The sequence below is a fragment of the Schistocerca nitens genome, chromosome 4, assembly GCF_023898315.1.
Source record: "Schistocerca nitens isolate TAMUIC-IGC-003100 chromosome 4, iqSchNite1.1, whole genome shotgun sequence".
In the NCBI taxonomy this organism is placed as follows: Eukaryota; Metazoa; Arthropoda; class Insecta; order Orthoptera; family Acrididae; genus Schistocerca; species Schistocerca nitens.
The window spans coordinates 631039772-631062776 of record NC_064617.1 but is presented as its reverse complement, the minus strand read 5'-3'; the positions used below and the strand labels follow the sequence as shown (position 1 = coordinate 631062776).

The 23005-nt window shown below is 39.9% G+C and overlaps 1 protein-coding gene and 1 pseudogene across 1 annotated transcript in view; one reads left to right on the top strand and one right to left on the bottom strand.

Annotated features, from left to right (window-relative positions):
- The window catches only part of LOC126251377 (peroxisomal membrane protein PEX14), a 52292-nt gene that overhangs the window by 19645 nt on the left and 9642 nt on the right, over positions 1-23005 (top strand). Inside the window, exons 2-4 of the mRNA XM_049951761.1 lie at positions 8633-8770; positions 10956-11096; positions 20889-21124. Coding sequence (XP_049807718.1) covers positions 8633-8770; positions 10956-11096; positions 20889-21124 — 515 coding nt within the window. The remainder of the gene's footprint in view (positions 1-8632; positions 8771-10955; positions 11097-20888; positions 21125-23005) is intronic.
- On the bottom strand, positions 10611-10728 carry LOC126254048 (5S ribosomal RNA; annotated as a pseudogene).

Here is a 23005-nt window from a genome sequence, read left to right as displayed (position 1 = left end):
TGTGTGTGTGTGTGTGTAAAAAAAATTAGTCCTTAGGTGAATATATTTCTACACTGTACCAGAGTACCGTATTTACTCGAATCTTAAGCCACACTTTTTTCCCGGTTTTTGTAATCCAAAAAACCGCCTGTGGCTTAGAATCGAGTGCAAAGCAAGCGGAATTTCTGAAAAATGTTGGTGGGTGCCACCACAACTAACTTCTGCCGTCGAATATATGTAGCGCTACACAGGCATGCTTTGTAGGCACAAAGATAAATACTGGCACCAAATCCTCTGTGTCAGTAAATAAATTAAAAAAAAAAAGGTGGAAGACGAGCTTTTTTTCTCCAGCCTGCATTTCGACCACTGCATTTTTATACATTATCCAATGAAGTAAATACAAATTCCATATTGTTCATCTTCGAATGTAGCAGCATTTCAATGTACTGCGAAAATCCAACTGGCAAGACTGTTTGCGATGTTTGTCAATATGGCCAACTCTACGTTCAGAATTTTTTCCTATCTGTGAGAAGAGATGGTTGCTAATAGGAACTTCTATGAATTGTGAATCACATGCAATATTCTCTTCACCATAAGAATAATATTAATATAAACATTTTGCCATGTATTGTCTCGTGTTTGCTGCTATCTCATTTAAATCCTGCCTGCCTAATAAACTACAAAACTAGAGTGAGACAACAGCAAACGCGGAAGAATATACATATCATGTCATGTTTATATTCGTATTATTCTTATGCCTAATAGTGATACAGTCAGAAATGAATTGACTAGATTTTTAAATCTAAGATGACTAATTTCTGTGCAGAATGTAATGTACTAAAGAGGCGCCTGCAAAGATTTTCAAACGGAGAAAAATTTTTGCTAAACTCTCGTTCAGAACATCTTCTATCATACGCAGTGTATTATGTGGTTCTTGTTGTTCATTATCAAAGAAAGCAGCAGTGTAAGTAACAACAAATAGCAGTCTCTTGCCATTGTTTCGCTAATGAGATGATTCCTGTGTTTTTTTTTTTTTTTTTTTTTTTTGTAAGCGGCGGTAGTGCGCACAAAAGCAAGCCATACCACGACAGGCCATAGACACGGACTATCAGAATGCGACAAACAATGCATGACACAGTACAGTAATGCATTTTGAGCTTAGAGTGATGTTAACACCTATAACAAAGAAAACAGCGTTTATCAGATCAAAGCAAAATAAGCAATCAATTCAAACCAGACGAAGCACGTGAAAAAGGAATGGTACCCGTATAAATAGGGACGGAGCGCCCGACGCATAGCAATGGCTACCTGGTAAAACTTAACTGCTAAGGTTACGATTCGAACCAAACTACTGTAGCTGTATCATCATTCATTCGATCTAAATTGTGTTTCATATTACAATGGACCAACTTTGTTTCGATTTGGAGATGCGGCCTAAAACTTTTCTCTCCCCTTGAATTTCGAGTCTCAAATTTCAGGTGCAGCTTAGATTCGGGAAAATTTTTTGTCCTTGATTTCAAGTCTCATTTTTCAGGTGTGGCTTAGATTCGAGTGCGGCTTAGATTCGAGTGCGGCTTAGATTCGAGTGCGGCTTAGATTCGAGTAAATACGGTACATAACTACAGTAGTATAGTCCATAGTCTGTATTATGCTAGAAAGAGAGAATTTGTTGGTTAGTGAGGTCAGTGAATGTGATTATACTATTTTAATTGTTGTTCCTGATTGATCTGCAGCATAGGTCTTAACCCTTATATTCCAGTCCTGTGTTCCAACACACATGGAAACTAGCAGAGAGGACATGGTTGATCTTGAGCCCCAGTAATACAACCACCCCTTTTGTGACAATAGCCATTAACATTTTAGTGTCCTCAGTCAGGATCTCACAGATCAGTCACAGTCACAGATCAGAGGTCTGACACCAGCCAGCAGCTGAAGGAGCCATGAACTGTGGGTCGCAGGGCTACTTGCTCTGCTTTCATTCTTACATACACAGTGGATAAACCCACATAAGAATCTTAACTGCCAAAAGCTGTGAAAGAGAACAAGAAGAAATACCAGCAGAAGGCTACGGTACTCTGGTGACCTTTGAGGTGCCAGATCCTTCCATGTCACAGGATTTCAAACTAATGTTAATCATCAATCTTTTTCCATCCCCACCAGTAACTGACATTGATCCTGGGGCACAGCCTGTCCTCCTGGCCTCTGACACCTAACCAGAACACTCTCAATAGGATAATCCAGTGGAAGTGCAGTGGTTGTTACCGTCACCTGCTGGAAGTACAGCAGCTAATTTCCTCTTTTTCCATCTTCTTTGTTGCTCTCTGAGAATGACATTTCATTTACGACTGTTCCGCATCTCTTAGACATTATTGTTCATTCTGTCAGAAGTAGAGAGGCCATAGAGAGCACCTGGAGGACACTGTACATTGGTTTGCACAGATGTCATCAGTGGATTTCCCCTCCATACCACATTCAAAGCAATCAGAGAGTAAACAACCCCAACAATAACCAGATGTAATGTTTATTTACCTCCATGCAGGGTATTTGCTTATCTTGAGATGTCCACATTAATTCGGGCAATACACCCCTGTTCCCATCTGCCCACCTTTTTGTTTTTTTCTCCTACTTGGAGCTTTTAGTGTGCACCACTTCCAGTGGGGAAGTATGACTTCACCTGGTAGGGGCCTTCCAATTGACCAGCTTCTTTCTGATCTGGACGTATCTCCTCAGTGATTGTACTCCTCCCCACTTCAGTGGCACCTATGGCATCTTTTTGGTTGTCAGCCTTACGATCTCATTCCCCAGTCTTTGATACCATGCTGACACATGATGATCTTCGTCGCAGTAACCATTCCCCATTGATCCTGTCACTTACCTGTCACTGCCCAGCAAACCAGTTATCATGATGGGCTCTTTGAAGAGCCAACAGGCAGTTGTGCTGTCACCTTCATCCCCTTTCTGTCTGAATGTATTAGTGAGGTTGTGAGATGTTTCCATGATCACCTGTCAAACTGGAACTGCTATTCCACTTTCTACAGGCCTTCCACCACCAGTAAGTGCCATGGTGGATCAAAGACATTGCAACAAGTTTTCAGGCCCATCAAAAGGCCCTGCATTGTTTCCTGACTTTAAGCAGCTTCACACTAAGGCTCACTATATAATTAAATACAGCAAGAAGTAATTCTTAAACACAGTAAGAAGTAATTCTGGGAATGATATGTCTCGTCCTTGGGAATATATGTCTCTGTAGCCTAAGTGCCTCCCAAGCTCCGTAGTCCTCTGGGCCACCAAAGATCAACAACTGTTACAGGTCACATCCTTCAGGGTGATATTTGTGCTGATATGTTGGTTCTTGCTGAACCTCTTGCATTAGTGTTGTTTTCATACCTGACTGCCTTTTGAATGCGTAAAAGGTGAGTTAAAGACTTCCCCCTACCATTTACTCCCACCATGCCAATTTATATAATGAATCTTTTGCTGACTGGGAACTGTTTCAGGCTCATGACTGGTCCTACAATATGACCCCAGGCCAGGATTCAATTCATAATCAGATGATCCAATGTTGAATGTTACTCAAAGACACTTAGATACTCAGTGTTTTCAACCATATTTGTCTCGAATTTGTTTTCCCTTCACAGTGGCGAGTATCATCGTAGGTAGCTAGATAAAAATCCAATGTCCATTGACATTGACAGCTATTGGCCATTTGCCTCATAAATGTGCTCCGGAAAATGCTTGAAAGGACAGTAGCCCACCGATTATCCTGGGTCCTCGAGTCACGTGGCCTTTTGTTTTAGAAGTGTTGTTTCTGTGAATGACGATCCACAACCAACTGTATCATTATGTTGGAAACAGCAATACTCAGCCTGTTTCTAAACATCAACACCTCATTACAGTCGTTTGTTACCTATATAAGGCCTGCTACATCACTTGGCCTCACCACATTTTACTTACCCTCCATGACTGGGCCTTTGAGGCTCCCTACAGAGGCTTCCTACAGATTTTTATTCATCAGTTTTTATCCCACCTGTTGTTGGTAAATTAGTCATCTCCCCACAGGTGCAAGAGAAGGGCATCCCAAGGGCTCTATGCTGCTTTTACACTCTTCCTCGTCACCACCAGTGTGCTAGTTATTTCCGTTAGACCACTGCTCATCCCTGCGCTGTATGTAAATGACTTTTGCATTTGCTATAATTCCCAATCTGTAGCCTTGGCTAAATACCAGTTCGAAGGTGACACCTGGAGTGTCTTTGCTTGGATGCTTTCCTGTGGCTTCCAGTTTTCTTCCACGAAAATGGGAGTCATGGATTTCTGCTGTCTTATCATAGTCCATCCTGAACTCTACTTGGGTGCCGTGTTGTTTCAGTCATGATTTTTTTGTGTCCCTTCTGTGATGAAAAGCTAAGGTGGCCCCCTCTTATTCATTAACAAGAGACTAGCAACATGTAAAAAGCTTAATACACGCTGCGTCCTTACCCACACCTATTGGGGTGCAGATCACACTAATCTCTTCTGTAATTACCAGTGTTGATCTCATTTCAAATGGACTATACTAGCCAAGTTTATGGATCGGCAGCTCCTTCAGCTTTGAAACTGTTAGATCCAGTACATCCTCATGAAGGATGACTGGCCGCTGGCACCTTGTGGACTATTCCCAGAGACAGCCTCCTCGCTGAAGTGGGGATATTCCCTTTTCAGTTTCAGCAGTACAAACTCCTGCTCATTAAAGTGAACGCCATTAAACACTTTCATAATCATCTGACTTATCAAATTCTTTTTGTGGACAAGGGAACATCAACCACCAGACACTCACCTTAAGGTGGATTACCAATTGTAATGCACCTAGAGACCCTCTGCTGGGACTTCCCACATAATTGCCTTACAATGTGCTTCCTGTGTTTCCCCACACATTGTCACCCTCAGACATGGTTAGTACTCAGATTATAAATCAGGACCGATTTATTTCAAGGACCTAAAGTTTCACTCACCCACATGACCTTTCAGTGTCAGTTCCTCTCAGTTGTTCAGGAGTATTAGAGTACTACTGTCATTAAGACTGACATTTCTAAAACATAGATTGGATGGGATATGCTTTTACATCCCCTGCCAGTCAGAAACAACATTTGTTGCTGGGAATGTTTATTGTTTTTGACAACTGTTGACACTGCTGACAACCTGTGACTTCTCAGCACTTCTCTAAGGACATTGTGGGGCTGCATCCCCATTGAACATGATTGCACCCCTTTGGAGTGCAGTGCAACTGCAGTTTTTGCTTTTGTGTACAGGTTGGAACACTAGAGACCATTCAGAACAATTTGACAAAATTGTAATGTGATCCAAAGCACTGAAGGGTACTTACATGGATTGTTTATTAGTGCCTGATGACTGCTGCCTTAACACTCTCTTATTAGATTGGTGCAGATATTCAGTCTTTCAACTCTTGTGATTTACCTCAGTGTCCAGCTATGCTGTGGCATGTTCTTCCTCGGCATCAAACTTCTTCTTCCATGCAAATCTCTATAAGTGAAGTGTCCATAAAACAAAACACTGCTTGTCTGTGTAAATGAAGAGTAGATTGATTCTAATTAACTGTGTGTATTCTCACAAACTTTCACGAAAGATTACACGTTTCATGGGAACCAACTAATATTATTGTCTCAAAGGCCTCCTGTTAACATTCTGTGAGTAGTGTATAACAACAGTCGCTTATGTACATCATTTTCATCTTCCTTGGTGCCAGGATTTTTCCATGGGACCAGAGCTCCTTCATTCCTTCTTGCTTGACGGCGATTACAAATGCTCTCTGGCAGATAGACTCTGCACCTGTTGAGTAATAATTTCCCACGGTATGTGGCTGATGTTTACAAAGTAATTACAGTCACACACATCTTTGCTCTGAGCTCTATATTTGACATACATGACACATGACCTTCCTTGAATGACATGGATCACCTTACATGTGTTTTTTCAACCCTCCTGTTTTCCACCCTCTTATGGCATGATCATGCAGAAGTGCAAATTGAAATGCATGTGAATAAAACAGCAAAGTTTCCCTCTAAGACACCCTCAGTTTAGCACCACCCTCAGTGTCACGCACACATCTTTGTTGAGTAATGTTAGGAATGTACCTTCAGAAATTTTGATAACGAATCAGCTGGATGGCTGCCCCTTTGACACCCCTTGCATGAGGTTTGCTACCTTCAGGTGCTAGAGTAGCTGTGAAGCTGATTTGGCATGGGGGTTCTTGGAATGATCCTTTGCCATTTTATTCGTGTGCATGTTAAAGCTGCAGTCCTGCATGATTGCGTCACAGGAGGGCTGAAAAAGCATAAGCAGCAAAGGGTTCGTATGCTGCTTCTGATAACTTTCAAATTTTGTTGAATGGTGTTCGACAGTCCCTAATAGTTCCAACCTGTACACAAGAGCAAAAGTTGCAGTTGCACTGCACTTTAAAGTGGTGTGATCATGTTCAATGGAAATGCAGCACCACAGTGCCCTTAGAGAAGGGTTGAAACATCAAAGGCTGTCAGCAGTGTCAAAGGTTGTGAAAAACATCTTTCTGTTTCTCATCACAATGGAAACTGTAATTTTCAACTGTGAAATATGTGGGAATCAATGTCTCAGGGAAATGGGTGGTTTCATTGAAGCCCTTTTTGCCACCTTGAGACCTTTCTGTGTCAATTCTGAGCAGCAGTGTATCTCAAATATTTTCCTCAGCCCTCTATAAGAAAACTGCATTATTTCAACACAGGACGTCACGATTGTGACCCTGAGTGAAATATGGATAAGAGGGGCCGTGACAACCTTCTTATCATGTGACACATCCACAGTGGCATTAGGCAGAATTGTGGTGAAATCTGATGTCATTGTAACATCATTAATCTACCTTATAGCTCACATGAACTTCTGAGCTGTGGCCTTTTCTTAGTGTGTTGACAACTTGCTGTTCAAAGTGTTGCTGAGCCTGAGGGTGGTATCACAAATGGTGTGGTTTTGCACCATTACAGACGAAGGTTGTAGGCACCTTCATACCAAATTTCAAACTTACGCATGTCAAAGCAGTCATTTTGTGATACTTTTGTGGGAAGATGTAATACGTCGCCAGACTCTTCCTGATACATACAACTTACGGGGCTTCAACAAAAACCTCTCTTTGATGCACAGCACCTGTCTTGGAGCCCACCCACAAAGCTGCTGATGCAGTGATTCCCACAGTGGGACAAAAATTAAAGTGGCACTGTGAAGATTCAGGAACAGCTTGTGTGCAGAAAGTAAAATGTCAGATAACTGAGGCTAAAGCTAGGAAGATTTTCAAGGAGACCATTTTCAGGTTAGCCGAAGTCTACATCCACATCAATGTCCTAGTCCAAAGACACTGTATGATGTATAGTGGAGGGTACCGTGTACCACTACTTGTCATTTCCTTTCCTATTCCACACACAAATGTAGTGAGGGAAAAACAAATGTTTGTGTGCTTCCATATGAGTCCTAATTTCTCTTATCTTGTCTTCGCGGTCCTTAATCAAAATGTATTTTGGTGGCACTAGAATTGTTCTGCAGTCAGCTGCAAATGCATATTCTCTAAACTTTCTCAACATTTTTTATTTTTGTTTTTATTTTATTTATTTATTTTTTGTGAAAAGAATGCTGTCTGCCCTCCAGGGATTCCCATTTTTGTTCGTAAAATATCTCCATAACACTGATGTAGTAATTGAACCTACTAGTAACAAATCTAGCAGCATTTCTCAATTGCTTCACTGTCTTCCTTTAATCTGATCTTGTTGGTATTCCAAACACTTCAGCAGTAGTCAAGAATGGGTGACACAAATGTTGTATGTGTGGTCTCCTCTGTAGATAAGGTAAACTTTTCTAAAACTCTCCCAATAAGCCAAAGCTGACCATTCACCTTCCCTATTACCATCCTTATGTGTTTGTTCCATTTCATATCCCTTTGCGACATTACACTTAGATATTTAATCAATGTGACTTGCACATACTTGCTGTGTCAAGAGTTCTTGTGATGTATAAGCAATTCCACTCTGTCACCAAAGGCACATGAGATCTAGTACACCATTCCGTACATCTTAGAAACCTCCGTTGCTCTGTTCATCAGAAATTTCACTGATGACCATTAGCCTGAGTCATAGAAATAAGCAGTCTTACTACGGTATCTAAAAGCAGGAAACAGAACTATCCCTAACTGATGTTGCATCATCTTATCTTGTGCGTTGTTTAAATTTCATGCACTGGTTTCTTACTATCATTAATTATGTGGCTTATGAAGTGTTCATTGACCATTGCATTGTTGGTGTTCTGGGGTCCCTGAATTCTTCTTGAATAAGTACATTTTAAATTTTAACAATGTGACTAGATTTCTGATTGAAAAGTGTGTCAGGTTGTAATAAGTCACTGATGAAGAGCAGATACATTACATAGACCTTTCAGTCTTTTCAGAAGTTTAATGTCTCTTGCTTACAAGTTTATATGAAAATGGGAAAGTAATTCATTGATTGACATTCCACAACCTTCACAGCCCTTCACCTCAGGCTACAGAAGAATCATATTCCTTGTACCACATTTTTTTATCAAATGACAGTATATTTCATATCTGCTTCCTGTAAAACTTCATGTAACTTTTTCCTGAAATTTTCAGATTTCCATTGCTACAAGGTTTTTGAGTAATCAGAAGATACAACAGAGCCCTTTAACATACAGGCAGAAATTCCTAAAATCTAAAGGACTGACAGATGAAGAAATCAGCATTGCCTTTGAGCGTAGCTTCACTCCATTGGTGAGTAAATAAAGTGGGAACCCACTAAGCATTGATGCCCCTGTGATTGTAATGCATTCTGAGTAAAGGTGTTGAACCTGGTAAGAAACAGATTTGTTGCAGATGCAGAAGCAAGTAGCATTTGAACACTTAATACTTCATTAATACACTATTGACCTCGTAAAAAGATATAACTTTCTTAATTCAGCTTTCAGTGTATTTTGCTCACATGTAGCAACAAATCTAAGATAATGGTGATTGATACAGTATCTAAATTTGTGTGTTCTTTATTCTGAAAAAAAAAAGCTTAGAAAAGAGAAAATGATGGAAAGGAGTGACGAGTCACTCAAAGCTTTGTTAACAACCTTGTGATGAAAGAAACACTGCCTGCAAGCACTGAATTTATAACTGCAGTTCACTTTTGTAGCTTGCCTCTCTTGTAATGCAAAATTAGTAATGGCTTCAGTCTTCAATCCAGAAACCTATTATGGTAATACAGTTCAGATTAGCATTTCTCCTCTTTACTTAATATAAGGGAAAGGCAACCATTTACCTGCAGAGAGGCTAATGCATTGTGCATGATGCACCTAACAGAAAAATTTTAACAACAGCTTTCGAGATCCTACCCTTTTTCTAGTGAGAGTACAGACATTCACACATACAACCACACAGTCACTCAAATGCGATGTACTTTTGGGTGTCTGTGTGGCTCTTTATTCGAATCTATGTACTCTTACTAAAAAAAGAGCAAGAGCTCGAAAACTATTTTTAACTGTTTCCTGTTACATGCTTAATGAACAGCCCTCTACATCTACAGGTGAGTGGTTGTCTTTCTGTTATTTTATGTATTTTTCCATCCAGGAATTTCCATTATTGTTAGGAATGTTTCCTCTTTGTTATTTAGACAAAGCCTGCATCCTGGAACCTCTGATTTCTTTGTCATTTTGCTGATGGTACACTAACCCCTAATTTTACAAATTGCTTTCTGATGAATTGCAGTGCACCATATGAGACTTTATTGTAGTAAAATAGTAAAACAATCCACAAACTGAAAGGGGGGGGGGGGGGGAGATGCTTACCAGAGGCTGAGCTTTGGTCTGTAAACTGTAGAGTGAGCTGTTGAGTCTCCACTCTGTAATGTTGCAGGGAACACGTCATAAGAATCAGTGGTTACATAGTGTGCAATATGTGTTCACTTCCCATTAAATATGTTCACACTAAACAGAATACAGAAATTAGAAAATGATGTAACTAATGCAATAAATGCACATGCGCAGAATCTACACAGCCACTGCTAGGTGGGAAATTGATACATAGTGATACATAGTTATAATGAGCAGCAGTTGTAGTGTTTTTCCAGGAAGGGCCACTTCTCCCTACCACAAGCTGTATTTGTTATTCAATTTACAGACAAGACTAGAGCTGTGGAGAGTAAACTGTAATGCATGTTATTATTACATTAGTAATTCCCGGGGGAAAAAAAAAATACTTTCTATACTTAAGTTTCAATTTCTGTAAGAGTATGCAGGGTTTCTCTCCTAAGAGTCATCAGGTGCATTTTCTTTGGTGTTTTGGTAGATATTTTTTTGCAATGGGGAGGAAACCATTGCTTTCCTTCAACATTGAGCATCACATGAAAGATGTGATGAGCGATATCTCCCGAACAGGCCATGAAGACCCAGTGGTACCAACTGGCTGCCGTGTCATCCTCAGCCCACAGGCGTCACTGGATGCGGATATGGAGGGGCATGTGGTCAGCACACCGCTCTCCCAGCTGTATCTCAGTTTCAGAGACCAGAGCATCTACTTCTCAATCAAGTAGCTCCTCAGTTTGCCTCACAAGGGCTGAGTGCACCCTGCTTGCCAACAGCCCTAGGCAGACTGGATGGTCACCCATCCAAGTGCTATCCCAGGCCAACAGCGCTTAACTTTGGTGGTCTGACGGGAACCGATGTTACCACTGTGGCAAGGCCGTTGGCATTACAAAAATAACATTACAAATATCTGCTGAAATACAAGAGAAAATGCACCTGATGACTGTTTGGAGATATACCCTGTATATAATTTTATTCCTATTTTATCACTTTCTGTTCATACCTAACATTGTCCCTTCTACTGCATAGTCTTCCAGTATTTAAAAGTGAAAACTGCTATAATATGTTAAAATGCAATGAAGTCTTGTTACCTGCTGTTACTTCTCTTACAGCCAGACACTCAGACATCAATAGCAATACCCCCACAACAGATAATTCTTCCCCGACCAACATTCTGGAGCAGATTTAGAGATATTGGCAACAGTATAGCACTAATAGCAGGTGCTCTCTATGCTTTATATCTGTTCTATAAGGTAAGTGTTCCTTATGATGACTGATGCAAAATTTTTGGAAGCTGTGTTTCTTGATGGTAAATTATTTGGAATATGTTTATGCTTCCTTTTCTAAAATAAATTAGCTTTGGCATTCAACGTTTTACTGTTTTGCAGGTTCATTAAAAATTTTCTCTGGCTACTGTACCACTATGATTATTTATGAGATCAAATAAATAAAATACGAGGGTCACTCCAAAAGAAATGCACACTATTTTTGTAAAAATACAGTTTTCATTCTGCATGTGTGAAAGTTCTACAGTGTGTTGATACATCCTTTCCACTTGTTTTCAAACTTAGTTCAATCTGTTCCCGTGAGTGACGCCGCCACAGCATGTCTTCAAGATGGCTGCTACACTTGACGTTCATCAGAAGCAATGTGCTGTCATAGAATTCCTGTGCTGTGAAAACGAGACACTGGGAAACATCCACAAGAGGTTGAAAAAGGTGTATGGAGATGCTGCTGTCGATCTCAGTACAGTTAGTCGGTGGGCAAGCAGGTTACGTGATGAAAGGGGGCACGGCAATATTGAGGATTGTCCTCGCAACGGCATGCCTCGTACTGCACACACTCCAGACAATGTGCAGAGAGTTAACGAATTGGTGACTGCTGACAGACGCATCACAGTGAACGAATTGTCCCGCTACACTGGGATGGGGGAAGGAAGTGTTTGCAGAATACTGAAAGTGTTGGCGTTAAAAAAGGTTTGTGCCAGATGGGTTCCCAGGATGTTGACAGTGGCTCGCAAAGAAACAAAAAAAAAAAAAAAAAAAAAATGGTATGCAGCGAACTTTTGGAACAGTACGAGAATGGTGGAGATGAATTTCTTGGAAGAATTGTGACAGGTGATGAAACGTGGCTCCATCATTTTTCACCAGAGACAAAGAGAAAATCAATGAGGTGGCATCATGCAAATTCATAATTCAAAACCACACCTTCTGCTGGAAAAGTTATGGCTATGGTGTTTTTTGATTCTGAAGGACTCTTGCTTGTGGACATCATGCCAAGTGGAACCATCATAAATTATGATGTATATGTGATGACACTGAAGAAACTTCAAGCTTGACTGAGTCGTGTTCGACCACAATGGCAAAAGCAGGATGTTCTGCTGTTGCACGACAATGCACGGCCACATATCAGTCAAAAAGCCATGGAAGCCATCACAAAACTCGGATGGACAACACTGAAACATCCGCCTTACAGCCCTGACCTGGCTCCATGTGACTATCTTCTCTTTGGGAAACTGAAAGACTCTCTTTGTGGAACAAGGTTTGAAGAAGGACTCCCTTGTGCACGCTGCCAAACAGTGGCTCCAACAGGTTGGTCCAGAATTTTACTATGTGGGTATACAGGCGCTGGTTCCAAGATGGTGTAACGCAGTTGAGAGGGATGGAAATTATGTGGAGAAATGAAAATATTGTTCCTAAAGGATGTATCTACACACTGTAAAACTTTCAAACATTTAGAATAAAAGATGGATTTAAAAAAAAAAAATATTGTGCATTTCTTTTGGAGTGACCCTCGTATAAAAGAAAGCACTCTGAAGGTGATGAAATGTGTAGTCATATCATTAAATATATAGGCAATGATGTTAATACATTTTGCGCAATGATTATGGGGAAGGTTTTTGAAGGTATTACTACCACCTATAATACTCTGTTCCCCCCATGAACCATGGACCTTGCCGTTGGTGGGGAGGCTTGCTTGCCTCAACAATACAGATAGCCGTACCGTAGGTGCAACCACAACGAAGGGGTATCTGTTGAGAGGCCAGACAAACGTGTGGTTCCTGAAGAGGGGCAGCAGCCTTTTCAGTAGTTGGAGAGGCAACGGTCTGGATGATTGACTGATCTGGCCTTGTAACACTAACCAAAATAGCCTTGCTGTTCTGGTACTGCAAACGGCTGAAAGCAAGGGGAAACTACAGCCGTAATTTTTCCCAAGGGCATGCAGCTTTACTGTATGATTAAATGATGATGGCATCCTCTTGGGTAAAATATTCCCGAGGTAAAATAGTCGCCCATTCGGATCTCTGGGCGGGGACTACTCAAGAGGACGTCATTATCAGGAGAAAGAATACTGGCGTTCTACGGATCGGAGTGTGGAATGTCAGATTCCTTAATCAGGCAGGTAGGTTAGAAAATTTAAAAAGGGAAATGGATAGGTTGAAGTTGGATATAGTGGGAATTAGTGAAGTTTGGTGGCAGGAGGAACAAGACTTTTGGTCAGCTGAATACAGGGTTATAAATACAAAAGCAAATAGGGGTAATGCAGGAGTAGGTTTAATAATGAATAAAAAAAAATAGGAGACCGGGTAAACTACTACAAACAGCATAGTGAATGCATTATTGTAGCCAAGATAGACACGAAGCCCACGTCTACTACAGTAGTACAAGTTTATATGCCAACTAACTCTGCAGATGACAAAGAAATTGATGAAATGTATGATGAGATAAAAGAAATTATTCAGGTAGTGAAGGGAGACGAAAATTTAATAGTCATGGGTGACTGGAATTCGACATTAGGAAAAGGAAGAGAAGGAAACTTAGTAGGTGAATATGGATTGGGGCCAAGAAATGAAAGAGGAAGCCGCCTGGTAGAATTTTGCACAGAGCATAACTTAATCACAGCTAACACTTGGTTCAAGAATCATTAAAGAAGGTTGTATACACGGAAGAACCCTGGAGATACTAAAAGGTATCAGATAGATTATATAATGGTAAGACAGAGATTTAGGAACCAGGTTTTAAATTGTAAGATATTTCCAGGGGCAGATGTGGACTCTGACCACAATCTATTGGTTATGAACTGTAGATTAAAACTGAAGAAACTGCAAAAAGGTGGGAATTTAAGGAGATGGGACCTGGATAAACTGAAAGAACCAGAAGTTGTTCAGAGTTTTAGGGAGAGCATAAGGGAACAATTGACAGGAATGGGGCAAAGAAATACAGTAGAAGAAGAATGGGTAGCTTTGAGGGATGAAATAGTGAAGGCAGCGGAGGATCAAATAGGTAAAAGGCGAGGGCTAGTAGAAACCTTCAGTAACAGAAGAAATATTGAATTTAATTGATGAAAGGAGAAAATATAAAAACACAGTAAATGAAGCAGGCAAAGAGATAATACAAACGTCTCAAAAATGAGATTGACAGGAAGTGCAAAATGGCTAAGCAGGCATGGCTAGAGGACAAATGTAAGGATGTAGAGGCTTATCTGACTAGGGGTAAGACAGATACAGCCTACAGGAAAATTAAAGAGACCTTTGGAGAGAAGAGAACCACTTGCATGAATATCAAGAGCTTTGATGGAAACCCAGTTCTAAGCAAAGAAGGGAAAGTAGAAAGGTGGAAGGAGTATATAGAGGGTCTATACAAGGGCGGTGTACGTGAGGACAATATTATGGAAATGGAAGATGATGTAGATGAAGATGAAATGGGAGATATGATACTGCGTGAAGAGTTTGACAGAGCACTGAAAGACCTGAGTCGAAACAAGGCCCAGGGAGTAGACAACATTCCATTAGAACTACTGATGGCCTTGGGAGAGCCAGTCATGACAAAACTCTACCATCTGGTGAGCAAGATGTGTGAGACAGGCGAAATACCCTTAGACTTCAAGAAGAATATAATAATTCCAATCCCAAAGAAAGCAGGTGTTGACAGATGTGAAAATTACTGAACTATCAGCTTAATAAGTCACAGGTGCAAAATACTAATGCGAATTCTTTACAGATGAATGGAAAAACTGGTAGAAGCCAACCTCAGGGAAGATCAGTTTGGATTCCATAGAAATATTGGAACACGTGAGGCAATACTGACCCTACGGCTTATCTTAGAAGAAACATTAAGGAAAGGCAAACCTACGTTTCTAGCATTTGTAGACTTAGAGAAAGCTTTTGACAATGCTGACTGGAATACTCTCTTTCAAATTCTGAATGTGGCAGGGGTAAAATACAGGGAGCAAAAGGCTATTTACAATTTGTACAGAAAGCAGATGGCAGTTATGAGTCGAGGGGTATGAAAGGGAAGCAGTGGTTGGGAAGGGAGTGAGACAGGGTTGTAGCCTCTCCCCGATGTTATTCAATCTGTATATTAAGCAAGCAGTAAAGGAAACAAAAGAAAAATTCAGAGTAGGTATTAAAATCCATCGAGAAGAAATAAAAATGTCGAGGTTTGCCGATGACATTGTAATTCTGTCAGAGACAGCAAAGGACTTGGAAGAGCAGCTGAACGGAATGGACAGTGTCTTGAAAGGAGGGTATAAGATGAACATCAACGAAAGCAAAACGAGGATAATGGAATGTAGTCGAATTAAATCGGGTGATGCTGAGGGAATGAGGTTAGGAAATGAGACACTTAAAGTAGTAAAGGAGTTTTGCTATTTGGGGAGCAAAATAACTGATGATGGTCGAAGTAGAGAGGATATAAAATGTAGAATGGCAATGGCAAGGAAAGCTTTTCAGAAGAAGAAAAATTTGTTAACATAGATTATAGATTTAAGTGTCAGGAAGTCATTTCTGAAAGTATTTGTATGGAGTGTCGCTATGTATGGAAGTGAAACATGGATGATAAATACTTTAGACAAGAAGAGAATAGAAGCTTTTGAAATGTGGTGCTACAGAAGAATGCTGAAGATTAGATGGGTAGATCACATAACTAATGAGGAGGTATTGAATAGAATTGGGGAGAAGAGGAGCTTGTGGCACAACTTGACTAGAAGAAGGGATCAGTTGGTAGGACATGTTCTGAGACATCGAGGGATCACCAGTTTAGTATTGGAGGGCAGCACGGAGGGTAAAAATCGTAGATGGAGACCAAGAGATGAATACACTAAGCAGATTCAGAAGGATGTAGGCTGCAGTAGGTACTGGGAGATGAAGAATCTTGCACAGGATAGAGTAGCATGGAGAGCTGCATCAAACCAGTCTCAGGATTGAAGACCACAACATCATAATACTCTGTTAGTGGAACTTGACACTAGTTACCATTCCTTCACCTTTACAGTATTCTCTCCTTGATTCATATGTGATAGATCCACTCCCAGTGGAAATATCATATGAAAATATATCAGAAGTACCATTGAATAGTTTTATTGTAAGCAGGGTATATGTCACATAAGTAATGCCAAAAGGTTAGGTGTATATTAATTGTTGGGGGTTCAAATCTATGCCAAGTGATGGTCCCCTTAGGGAAATGGCAGCAAGGGACAGGAAAGGACACCAGGCGCACTCAGTGTGTATGCCTGTGGACCTCGCTCAATATGTTGAAGAGGCTATTTCAGCAGCCATTGGGGAACAGGGTGCAGCCAACTACAGATTGTGGCACACATTTGAACAAGTGATGCATGTTGTCTGGGCATTTTTGGGTCATTTCAGCGACTCTCAAAACTGGTTGAGAAGATCAGACCTGTGCGTGGAGTCTCAATGAAGCTCACAATTTGCAACGTTGTCACCAAAACTGATCGTGGCCATTTGGTTCTAAGTTGAATGGAAGGACCGAACCGGGGACTTCAAAAGTTCTGCGACAAGCTAGGCTGCGACTTCTTGGAGTTAGGCCATAGGATTTAGAACTGTAGTAGGGTCCCCCTAAGTAGGTTAGGTGTGCACTGCACATCAGATGCTGGTAGTCAGCTAACTGTGTGTGGGGTGCACACGAGAGTTTTTTTGATTAGGCGACTCTCCATCCAGTCCAGATAATGATAGCTGTAGAAAATCCAGACGTGTCAATGTAAGATCTAAAGAAATGCCTCCCACAGGCGAGTGTGTTAAAACCTTAATGGTAAACTGCCAAAGCATTCGCATCAAAGTGCCAGAGTTTGAAGCACTCATGAGAAGCAGTGAAGCTCATGTAATACTAGGTAAAGAGAGCTAGTTGAAAGCTGAAATTGATAGCAGTCAGATTTTTGGGGAAAATTTAAGGGTATATCAAAAGGATAGGCAAATGGGAAACGGAGGTGGTGTATTTGTCGCAGCAGACAAAAAACTCGAACCCACCGAGATAGGAATTGAAGCTACATCGAAGATTGCTTGGGCAAGACTCAATATCAGGGATGGATCCTTCTATCACCCACAGACTCATCTCCTGATGTAACAAAAAACTTCAGAGAAAATCTCAGTTCACTTCTATGTAAGTCCCCCAGTCATACTGTAATTATGTGTGGAGACTTCAATCATCCAACAGTTAATTGGGATAATTACAGTTTTGTTAGTGGTGAATGTGATAAAACACCCTGTGAAACTTTACGAAATGCCTTCTCTGAAAACTACTTAGAACTACTCATGATGGAAATATATTTGGTCTAATGGCAACAAATAGACCTGACCTCGCTGAGGGTTTACACATTGAAAATGGTATCAGTGACCATAGTGTGCTTGTGGCAGCAATGATCAACGAAGTACAAAGGACAACTAAAACAAGCAGAAAGATGTATATGTTCAGTAAACTAGATAAAAAATCAGTTATGTCATATGTCAATGAGGAACCTGAAACCTTCAGCACAGGTCAGGAGCTTGTAGAGGAACTGTGGCTCAAGTTCAGAAGAATAGTTGACCACACAGGATAGATATGTACGCAGGAGAACAGTCCACAATGGGAGGGAACCTCTATGATATACAGTCAATGTAAATAAACTTCTAAAGAAACAGAAATTACTGCATAATAGGTCTAAAACAAAGAGGAGGGCTACAGATAGAGAAATGCTGAATGAAATGCGTTTGACTGTCAAGAGAGCAATGTGTGATGCCTTCAATGACTTCTGTGGCAGAATATTACCAAATGATCTTTTACAGAACCCAAAGAAATTCTGGTTGAATGTAAAGGCTGTTAGTAGCATCAGAGTTAGTGTCCAGTCCCTAGTGAATGTTGACAGGAATTAAAATCGAGGATAGCAAAGCAAAATCTGAGATGCTTGAAATGGTTTTCAGATGTTACTTTACAAAGGAATACCCAGGAAAATTGCCCCAATTTAATCCTCCTATCACCGAAAATGTGTGTGAAATATGTATTAGTGTCTGTGGTGTTGAGAAACAGCTGAAATCATTAAAATTGAATGAAGCTCCTTGCCTTAGTGGGATCACTGTCAGATTCTATGCAGAATTTGAGGCTGAGTTAGCTGCTCTTATAACCATAATCTATCATAAATCCCTCAAACAAAAAACTATGCCTAGTTCTTGGAAAAAGATACAGGTCACACCCATCTACAAGAAGTGTAGTGAAAGTGATCCATGAAACAACTGTCCAATTTCCTTGACAGCAATTTATTGTAGAATCTTAGAACATATTCTGAGCTCAAACATAATGACTATCTGGGACAGAATGAGCTCGTCAATGCCAACCAGCATGGTTTTTGATAATATCGATTATGTGAAACCCAACTCGCACTTTTCTCACAAGACATACTAAAAGCTTTGGATCAGGACAACCGTGTAGATGCAGTGTTTTTTTTTAATGTCTGAAAAGCATTTGACTCAGTACTGCACCTATGCTTATTGTCAAAAGTACAATAATATAGGGTAGCAAGTGAAATTTGTGACTGGATTGAGAACTTTTTGGTAGATAGGACACAACATGTAATCTTGGATGGAGAATCATTGACAGCTGTAGAAGTAGCTCCAGGTGTGCTGCAGGAAAGTGCATTGGGTCCCTTGCTGTTTGTATTGTATATTAATGACCTAGCATACAATATTACAGCAAAATCAGGCTTTTTGCAGATGATGCAGTTATCTATAATGAAGAACTATCTGAGAAGCTGCATAAATATTCAGTCAGATCTTGATAATATTTCAACCTGATACAGAGATATTGACAACTTGCTCTAAATGTTCAGAAATGTGAAATTGTGCACTTCACTAAATGAAAAAATGTAATATCCTATGACTGTAATATCAACTGTTCTACCTGGGTGTAGGATTTTGTAGGGAAATGAATTGGAATGATTACATAGTTTCAGTCATGGATAAAGCAGGTGGTAGACTTTGATTTGTTGGTAGAATACTGGGGAAATGCAATCAGTGTACAAAAAATATTTCTTACAAATCACTCGAGCAACTGTTTTGGAGTATTGCTCGCAAACGAAAGGTCACATGTCGGTGTAATCCATGGGAGAGTATCATAGAGATTCTGAAGGAACTGAAATGGCAGACTCTTGAAGACAGATGTAAACTATACCAAGAAAGTCTATTAACAAAGTTTCAAGAACCAGCTTTAAATGATTTCTCTAGGGATACACTACAACCCCATTCGTATCACTCACACAGGGATTGTGAGAAAAAGATTAGAATAATTACTGCACATGCAGACTCCTTCATCAGTCGTTCTTTCGGTGTTCCATGGGTGAAGGGAACAGGCAGAAACCCTAATAACAGGTGGAATGAGACATACCCTCTGTATGGTGGTTTACAGAGTATAGATAAAGAACAAATATCAGTAGTTATAGAGGAAGATTAGTGGTTTTGTTGTAAGGTTGGTGCAGGGTTGTATGATAGTGGTTCTATTCGCCCCCACTTTAGGTCTGACATTAATATACAAAGCAGATGTGATAAACACAGTTGGTAACTTCCAAAGAAATGAACTTAGGTCTTCTTTGTGTGAGCGAACAACAAAAACGGCTTCAGAGTCCTGCAAAGTTACAGTTCGGAAGTTTGACCAAATTGCAATCTTAAATACAACATAAAGTTTTCCAATTACTTGAACAAGTTAAGTTCTAAAATAGGAACCTAAGATTAAAGTCCAGAATTTTAAGAGTTTTTGGCAGACTTTCCATTGCTAATGGAGTCCTGACAAGAGAACCAGAGAAGTTCTCTAATATTGTGTGTATACTACTAGCATTAAGTCACACTCGCTCAAAGTGGAAGAGAAGTAGTGAAGCACAGTAATAGCAAGGCCTCCCGGTTTGGCACTGTTACATTGACTAAGTCTGGCCCCTAAGTGACATGCAGAGTGGAGAGAAATCCTCATTATAGTGAGTGATGTCCTGGCGAAGTCCTTTTAGGGTCTCACTGTGCTGGAACTGACTTCTCAAGTCTAAGTGCAAACGTAAATAATTGCCTCGTGGAATGATGCTCCATGTGTGACTGGCTCCAGTTGATTTCTGTTAAAGTACAAAATAGTTTGGCCTAGACATGCTGATCATAGCTGTGCACATGTCTGTGTCCTAACTCAGCTGCTAGTGCCACCCTTTGTTGGTCTGGCTGGATGGCTTGCCAGGTTGAGTTGCTGCGGCCTCTGGTCTGTCAGCATGCAGGCTGTGATACCGCTGCTGCGTTATTTGTTCTGCGGGTAGATGTTGGTGCCTGCTGTTCGTGTCGCCATAGCAGTATGCTTTGACATACTCTATGAATATTAGAGCATGGGTTGATATTAATTGAAAAATGACTGCCATTTCTGATTCTTGCATGAAAACTTCTCATATCAAATCAGTGTTGCTCCCCATGGATATTTCACCAACTAATGTTCAAAAGTCTTGTAATTGAATTTCAACACTCACAAAATATAACTTTATTCTCTAATTTGTGTAAGATATTTCAAAAGTTGGACAATGTGCATTCAAATTGTACGTTTTAATGGATAGTGCCTCTCTGAACCAGTGATTATATAGTGCTATGCTGTTTGAAACCTTCCAATACATGATCTCTTGTCGGCAGCTATATGAAAAGCCTAACAGTGAATGTTAAATAATCTTTTGTGGTGTGTTGTGTTATTAAATACCAGTACACAAATTACTAGTCTTTAAAACTCAAAATCTGTATGCAATCCTTAATACATTTTTACCTTTCACAGAGATTCTTACACTCATTTTTCTTTGGGAAGAAAAAGAAGAAATCTCTTGAAGATTCTATTGTGGACTTAGAGAAATCATTGACAGGGAAAGTAAAGAGTGTGCAGGATGATGTGAAGAAAACTAGTATTGAAATTGGACATTTAAGCAACCTAGTACAAAATGCAGATACAACAAGTAGGCACATCCAAGATCTCAAGGCAGAGTTCTCCTCACTCAAGAGTGTGCTTCTTAGTGGGTATGTATCGCATAACATACTATTTTCTTATAACAAATTTGTTATGTTGCTAAAGGATTTATTAGAATATTACTAATCTGCACCAGGTAAAGTAATGAAATCTGCTTATGTGTTTCATATGATCTGAAACTTTGTTCTTGGATATTTAATCATTGATAATATCATTGGTTCTTATAGTGGTGCTAGTATTCTGATACTGCAGAGTAAAATGTACAATATCTATTACCCTACCTACCTTTCTGTGGTGCTCTCTGGTGGTAGTGGTGCTGCTGCGTGCATTTGTGTGGTAGCAAATGCTGACTAGTCAGAGATAATTGTATTGTTAGCACATACAATATTCTATCAAAATATAATAAAAATGATGCATATCTAGTGTAAATACAAGACACTGAAAGAAAAAAAAGTAATATCATCAGATGACATGGAAATCGCTGAAATTAAAGACTAGATGGATACAAGGTAATATGGTACTGTTTTGGAAGTGGTAAAATGTGTCAGACTGGCTATATCCTCAGAAATTGGAGGTAATTCTCAGGGCCTTCATATTAATGAATACTGTACTTAATAGCTCTTTGAACGCTAGACCACAGTAGAGTATCTGGAGACACTCAGTCTAGTAGTACAGGCAGTGTGCACCCTACCACAAGGAACTATCTTCAGTTTTATCATGTAGTTAGAATACTAATGAGTTTGTTATATTATATTAGTCATATTCCATACATCCCTGGGTGCTAAAGACCTCAACGATGTGTACCCAAAGAATTCTAGCATCATCATCTTCCTTATCCATGGATCTCTGATATATGTAAAGAAGTTATATATGTACATTTAATGCAGTGTATGTGCAAAACTGTGAAAGGACATTAAATTACTGTATTACAGTACTGATTCTAATTGCACATTAAGGTAAACATTAGTAAATTTAAGTGTTTATGTGAATATACTCTTCAACAGAGTGGAAGGAGTTGTCCAATAAAAAGTACTTTTATTCAGTCTTAAATGCCACTACATTATCTACATGACATTTAATGTGCTCAGATAGTTTGTTGGTACATATGTAGCCATTTATCTCACACCTTTGTCTGCTAACGTTAACTCCTGGGGGTCTTTGTAGAGGCTATTTTTAATCCTAGTATAATACTCGTGCTTTGTGAAAATAGAAATGGTAATGACGAGAGACGTTAATGGATATGTCAAGAGTGGAAATGTCAAACATTGTAAGTGGCTTCTTCTTCTTCTTCTTCTTCTTCTTCTTCTTCTTCTTCTTCCTTTTTTTTCCAGTGCTATTGTGATGTTGGTTCTCTGTTGCACATCCCTAGACTTGTTCCATGTGCCAAATGTAAGTGAAAGTGTTTCAGACATAACGTTACTAGATGACACATGTTATAAGAAAGGTAAGCAAGACCTTCGTTCTGCAAGATTTACACAAGATTGTTGAGTCAACTGAAGCTATGAACCCATTCCATGTAATTCCAGTGCATACAACTGACTTCTTTGGGTTTAATGGTGCTGCTGAAACATAGCTGTGAATGAAGGCATGTGAGATCTCCAAATGAATTATATTAAAGTGTCTTGTACTCATCCATCTTGATCTGAAACAGAGGAATGGAAAAATCTTAATGTATTTAAAAGAGGAAAGACTAAGGCTGATGTACTCCATGCTGCACTTCATCTGAGAGAGACCAGCTATGTAAAAAAAAAAAAAAAAAGGGGGGGGGGCAGCTCAGGAAAAATCTCGTTCTATGTCTCAGTAGATGAAGTGGTTTGTTTACTGAGATGTAATGCATCGTCAGAGGCTGGGCACAGCTGAGAATGTGCACCATTTCCCTATTCCTTTATTCTTACTGCTTCTCCACTTCCTACCACTCCACTCAGCTTGTA